The following is a 7,142-nucleotide window of genomic DNA, read 5'->3' on the forward strand; positions in this document are numbered from 1 at the left end:
CTTAATATCTCTTATACCTATTGACACCACTTGTATCTATTTATATCTACTTTATTAATGAATTTTCTTTTGTTAAATGTATGATTTGAAAACAGTATAATAATATATAATTATGGATGCAATTATGTTCAAGGCAGAATGCAATATAAAATTGCTTTTATGAAGTATCCGGGACTGTACAGAACTCTTTGGAAATTATAATCACGTAATTAGTATCACAAACTTGTATTAGGTACATGTGTGTTACTTGTATACACATGCAAGTTACTATTCCAGGATGTTATATGTATGGTATACTTTAAGATTTTTTAAACAAATGTAATTAATTATTTATAAGTCGGCACTACCACTCAACATATTAATTCTTAACATTTCCTGATTTTGCTTACAAAGCAGAAATGCATATTGAATGAAACAAAGTAATAGAATTGTAAATTATATACAAATTATATTAATTAAATTAGAAAAACTATTTCAAAAGTCATATTATTTAAACATTTTTATGAATATTTTAAAATCCGAAGACAGTGTTAATTCGCAAAATTTTTTAAACATGTAATGTTGCACACTTTAAAATGTGTTATATAATATGTTAAGTTTATGTTTGGCGTAATATATAAGAGATTTCTAAAACTTTTAGAATCGGCTACACATTAATCAGAAATGCGTGATAATCGACCATTCAATATACTTCGTAAATCTTTTTCCTAAGCGGTAACTACTTGCGCCAATGTTGTACACTTGGTATCGCTTTTATTACATCAGAGGGACCGCCTTAATCCAATTCCATGACGATACGCTACTGCTCGGTAAATCGTAGCTTCATTGATTGCGACGCTCGTACGATAGGTCGACAGTCGTCAGGGGGAGAAGGGAGAAGAAAATCCAAACGAAACGTGCATTCAGGGTTGGAATACAGGGTGCCCCAAGATTCTCGTGCACCGGTAATATTTTTTATATCAACCTATTTTTATTAAAAATTGTTACAGTAAGTATTATTAATAAATATATTAATTTCTAGAAGTTTATTAATAAATTTAAAGAGTTAACATAAAGACAATAAATAAAATTTAAAGTTTTAATAAAATAAAACCGCAACAATAATAATATTCAAATATATTCGTTAAAATTTGTATCGGAAAACTAAAATTTAAAATGTAAAGTACTGGTGAACGAAAAACGAAGTTTTATTACTTGCGTCATTAAAAGTCTTGTACAACGTTTTTTAAGTGAAAAATAATAGTCTTTTAAAAAACGAAAAAATTTTAAGTAATATTTTATTGGTAGTCACGTCTTGATAATAATTTGTCACAAAATTTTGAAAATTTGAGTATCTTTATAACTAATAAATATTTAATTCTATGTTGTTGTATTTCATTATTTCTCAGAATTTTGCTAAATATATTTCAATAATTTTTCTTAAATAAATATACGCATATTTATGGCACTAATTTATAATTGTTTATATATCAAAGTGCTGTGATTAATATTTCTTTATTATTTTAAAAGTATATTAAAATAAATAATATTTGAAATGTATAGATGCTCTCTTTAATAGTCCCCTAAAAACATCTATAACTTAGAAATTAAATTAATTTATCTATTATTTACATAGAATTTACAAATATATATTAGATATATGTGTCACAGTGTTTTATTCCAATTTGAAAAAGTTTATTTTGTTGACAATTTATATTAAATATAAATTAAGGAATAATTGAGAAATTTTTTAAAAATAACTGGACTAAATTCTTTAAGATATTGGTCCCTTGTAAAATGTTACATTTTATTTGTCTCGTGAGAATCAACACTTATTCGAAAATTCTTAAATTCTGAAATTTTCAAAGATTGTCACCCAGAGACATGGCACGATACATGGCACCCCGCACTCTCGTCTACACATGGATCCGCGCTTGCTACTGCGCATTGGAGAGCCATCCTGAAGGAAGGGTACACACTATAGAACGCTGCCGCGCAGGTGGAGTAGTCGGGAGTGATCAACGACGAGGGGGTGTGATCGGGGTAGTGAGGGGATTGATGGGGAAATCGAGCGAGTGGTACGCCTCGGCGTCGTGGCCGTCGCGATGACGTTGGTGACGTCGGTCGGTGGCGCTGCCGATGCTTTTACCTTCGCCCTCCAATATCTGTATGTGTAGGTACGTGTACCACAATTATATAGTGACGTACGTAAAGCATACTGGAGCATACTCGTGGGGTAGAGACGTAACTCGTTTCCACGAAGGTGGCGCCAATGATGGAGGAGCCGGCAAAGGTGGTGGTAGTGGTTAGCGATAGTGGTAGTAAAGGGTGGTCTCTCTCGCTTGATCGTAGCCGGTATTAGAACACTCTTTCAGTGCGCGCGGATTCGTCGCGCGCAGTACCGAGAGGCTCCTCCATGACGGTGATAGTCATTGGTATACACACATGCATATGAATGCGTCTACGTGCCGGCGAACGGAGGTGTAATCACGGATTCGCGCAATCGCAAATGTGTATACGTGTGTGTATGCGTGCGGGGTGGCTGGCCCGTGTTCGACTGCGCGAACGAGGAGGATAGAGACAGAGAAAGTGGTAGAGGAAAGAGCAAGCGGGGAAAAGACACAGCGAGAGTGGGTAAACGCGAGGGTGGCGGCGGCGGCGAACGCCGGTGGCGGTAGTGACGGCGGCGGTGGCGGCGTCAGTGCACGGAAGTGGCTGTGCTCCGGTAGTGGACGGTGGATAGTGTAGTGCGGTTGGTCGATTGGATCGGTTGGTCGGTGGTTGATTCGCCGTTGGTCTCGCGCGTTGCCGTCGTGTTTCATTGAAAACCGCGGACGGAACGACGTCGGACATCGTCCACGAGGCGCAGACGGCGAGACGACGACGGGACCGCAAGAAGGGAGGAAAAGAGAGAGAAAGAGAGAGACGAGAGGCGAGAGAATGAGATCGATAAGGAGGAACCTTAGGCGCTGGTTTTGCGAAACGGGAACGGCGGTGCGCGACGCGTAGAGCGAGAGAGAGAGAGAGAGAGAGAGGGGAAGAGAGAGAGATATATACTTCCTCTCCTCTTCTTTTCCTCCTCCACCCGAGATTGCGAGTGTATGTGCGTGTGTATGTGTGTGTAGTGCGCCGACGACGAGCGCACGCGACGGAAGCGAGACATACGCGTGCAGTACGCGCGCATACGTACGCACGCAGGCGCCGCGACGCCGCCGCGAGTACGCGCGTGTGAGCGAGGGAGCGAGAGCCGCCGACACACGAGGGTGGAACGAGGTTCGCGAGGAAGGGAACGCGGCCGGCTCGGTTCGTCGACTTGGCTGGCTCGCGAAAGGGCGGTTCTTGGATCCGGAGCGCGCCGTAACCGGAGGCCGAGGGAGAGAGCGAGAGAGAGAGAGACCGGAAGAGGGTACGGCGAGAGAATCCGTTCGTTCGTTCATTCGCGTCTTGTCGTCGGCTTAGGAAGATAGAAAAAGTGGAGGTAGAAGAGGGAGTCGATTGCCTCTCTTTTTTTCTCTCTCTCTCCCCCTCGATCTCTATCCTTCGCCCTCGCTCGATGGGCTACGCCGCCGAAAGAAGGTCAAAGATCGATTCTCGGGCTGACGAGGGTCGTGACCTCGCCGTACGCCGCCGCCGAGTACGAAGTGACCCACGCGCGTAGTAGTACTATCCCACTATAGTAGTAGTACGCCGCCGGCCAGAAGAGTTGTATTCGGTGAGGAGAACCGAGGGTGGCGGTGGTGGTAGTGTGCTGGCGATAGGTGGAGAGAGGATCGATCGGGCGGAGGATCATCGTCGCGATGCGAGGATGAGGTTGATCGACCGGCGGAAAAGGGAAGACCGAACCGTTTAGATCGACGTCCCAGCAGCCGTTAGAAGGAACGAGGATCGAGACGACGATCAATCTCCTCGTCAATGCACGTCGTTCGCGAACGCGCCATCGCACGTAGAGTAGAAACGTCCGCGCGCATCCCAGGACACGTCGTTATCGTGTCCGCGATTTGGCGTAAAAGATCGCGAAGGCGCAAAGAGATTGGTAATAACACATCGTCGTCATCGGCCATAGCCGGATGCTGGAGCACGAAGTCGCCGCTGGGAACGAAGCGAAGATCGAGTCGCCCAAGGAAAGGCGATCGTCGAGATTCCGGCGCACGAAGCGTCACACCTTCGTCATCCGACTGTTACCCTAACTGAAAGCTCGGATAGAGACCGGACGGACGTCCCGCCGCGATCGAACGGGAAAACGCTCGTTGATCGAATCACCCGCCGTGTGGACAATCGAGCTGATGATATGAGCGTGAAGACGCACGAGGGTGACGAGAGACAGGGGAACGGTCGCAAGGCGTGACAAAGCGACTACGGGAATTTCGAAGTACGGATTGATCCTTTTTGGAAATTGGTAAACAAGGATACGGATAGATCGCTAAAAGTCACTAGGTCGAGAAAGAGAAAGACGCGTGGATTATTAATTACGCAAAACGATCGCGAAAGCGAGAGAATCGTAGAAGAGGAGAGAGAGAGAGAGAGAGAGAGAGAGAGAGAGAGAGAGAGAGAGAGAGAGAGAGAGAGAGAGAAAGAGAGAAACGAACACCGACGGAATAGCGACGATCGAGACGATAACACTGACTCGAGACGATTTATCGCGCCTACGAGGAGGAGGACGAGGTACGGCTACACGCCGAGGTTTCCCGTAGAATGTCACGGGACCTTTACTCGAGCAGTGGCGTGATCGGTCCAGGTGGTGGTACACGCTCGCCACGCAGCGGTCGTCGCGTGGGCGAACTGCCAACCGTTGATCGCAGCCCGTCGCGAAGTTATGCCAGCGGTCGTGGAAGTCCGCTCGGTGGTCGTAAACGAGGAACACGCAGTGGCAACAATTCGCCGGAGCACTTAGGCTACGGCGGAGGCTACCATCACCATCAGCTGGGCAGCCCGTACTACTCCCGCGACGAGGACCTCGGCAGTCCCGTGATGCTCGAGGAGAGGGGTAGGAGTATGTCGACCGGGGGCGGTGGGGGCGGACATCACCGATCCAGAAGCGCCTCGAGACCCGCCATGTCCAGCTCGGCGGGCATGGTAGCGCGTTACACCAGCCTCGATCGTGCCTCCGCTGGCGTTCTCGATCATGATCGGGAATTCGTGCCGATACGCGAGCCGAGCCGCGAGCGTAGCCGCGATCGCGGACTCTACCTGGAGGACGAGTTATACGGCTCCAGGTCAGCGCGTCAGAGCCCGAATCCGCACATGCTGCGCGACGGCGGTGGCTACATCGGCGAGCTTCAGCATCAGAACAATGATCTGCAACGTGAGCTCGGTAACCTGAAGAAGGAGCTCGAGCTGACGAATCAGAAATTGGGCAGCTCGATGCACAGTATCAAGACCTTCTGGAGTCCGGAACTGAAGAAGGAACGGGCGTTGCGCAAGGAGGAGAGCACCAAGTACAGCCTCATCAACGAACAACTTAAGATGCTCAATTCGGAAAATCAGGTCAGTCGTGAATTCTCTTTTGCGGACCGGTCGATTCCGCGATGCTCGGTTTAGCATTTGCGAGCGCGTGTGCCGCGTCTTCGTGTGCGTGTGTGGTCGCGTCAGCATAGGATTCGATTATCGGATTCCGTTGGTCCCGCACGAATATACTGTACTGGTATATGCTTATAATAGCCTCGGAGTCTCTCGTTTTACCGATTGAAACACGAAGAGATGTTCTTGGAGAGCCACGGAAATGCGTGGAACATCCTGGCCCGAGATCGTCGCGGTTGTCACGTCACGCGCGTCCTTGCGCGAAGGCCGTCCTCTCGAAATCAGGTCGCGGGACGCGACCTGGTGTGCCCGACGTTAACCCTTTTCACTGATTACGAGATTGCGTACGTTGCGGAATATTTTAGTACATGTGTTTGACCTAATTATCTCGAGCTAGTTTGCGGTCAAAGAGATTACCATACGTAAGCAGGCATTTTGTGTAATGTACGTTGAAAATGGTTTAACCCTTTAAATAGAAATCTTTAGTTTCTCAAAATTAAATGAACCGAGAAGATTACGTAATACACGATGTTCCTGCATACATATTTTCCGAGAATAAAGTCCCTGTGTATTCTAAAGTTCAGCCAAGAATTTAGTTTATTTTGTAGAAGAAGAAAGTGCAATAATTTTAGAAGGCAATTATTATTATCAGGGTAGCTAAATTGTGAATGATATTCCCTTTAAAAGCAAGAGATAGAGAAAAATTTAAAAATATTATATATAAAATGCATTCATACAACGTCAGCTGAAAATGGGTCAACTCATGATGAAAAACTTTTGACGTAATAGAAGGTGACTGTTTTACGAGAGCGACGGATTACTAGAGTTTTGCAGAAACGCGTGTTGCCTATCACATTCATATTTTACGAATATAACAATCAACTATATTTTCTCACAGATTTTAAGACACAGATTAAGATTCTCTTTCATTTTCGCGACGTCACTAAGAACTCGTCACTGAGTTTTTCGATTATTCAGCTCCTTTAAGCAAATTTAGTCAAACTAAAATAGCGGCAATTCATTCTGCTGTAACGGCACTGTTGCAGACTCTTATTATCGATTGGCTAAAAATGCAACACGAAAAGGGGGAGCCACCTTTATGCCGATTTCACGAGCATCGTGTAGACACCGAAGCTTTTGCGATAATTGGTCTATTATCACAATACACGATCTGCGAAATGTACCAATTAACGTTATCGTAGTGCGGGGTACAGCGTGTCATTGTCGCGCAAATATCGTGTAAATCATTCATAATCGGCACCATGCAGCACGGCAACAAGTTTCACTCATGCCGTAATTTGTGATTACGTCCATTGTTTTGCGATATTTTATAATGAATCATTCGATGATCACTCGATTAATTAATTAAACGTACTCGTGCGAACTCTGCCAAGTTTGCCGATAGACCCGCAATATTTATGATACGATACTTCAGAATTCTGATTCACGATTGTTTTTCTGTGCAATTTCTTAAATATTATAGATCTGTTTTTTGTAGCTAAACTAGTATACACTTTTGGAGCTTAAAGTGAAATAGTATTTCACGTATTTCACATATATACAGATATTTGACGTAAGCGAGAGAGAGAGAGAGAGAGAGAGAGAGAGAGAGAGAGAGAGAGAGAGAGAGAGATATATATATAGAG

At 45.1% G+C, this 7,142-nt stretch overlaps 1 protein-coding gene across 6 annotated transcripts in view; it reads left to right on the plus strand.

Moving 5' to 3' along the window:
- Positions 1–4,654: 4,654 nt before the first annotated feature.
- The window catches only part of brp (ELKS/RAB6-interacting/CAST family member bruchpilot), a 69,866-nt gene continuing 67,378 nt past the window's right edge, over positions 4,655–7,142 (plus strand). For all 6 annotated transcript variants that reach the window (XM_018539834.1, XM_018539835.1, XM_018539836.1 and 3 more), the window contains exon 1: positions 4,655–5,463. In XM_018539834.1, the coding sequence (XP_018395336.1) occupies positions 4,672–5,463 (792 nt within the window). In that variant the 5' untranslated portion in view covers positions 4,655–4,671. The remainder of the gene's footprint in view (positions 5,464–7,142) is intronic.

The sequence above is a fragment of the Cyphomyrmex costatus genome, unplaced genomic scaffold (assembly GCF_001594065.2).
Source record: "Cyphomyrmex costatus isolate MS0001 unplaced genomic scaffold, Ccosl1.0 scaffold223, whole genome shotgun sequence".
Lineage (NCBI taxonomy): Eukaryota > Metazoa > Arthropoda > Insecta > Hymenoptera > Formicidae > Cyphomyrmex > Cyphomyrmex costatus.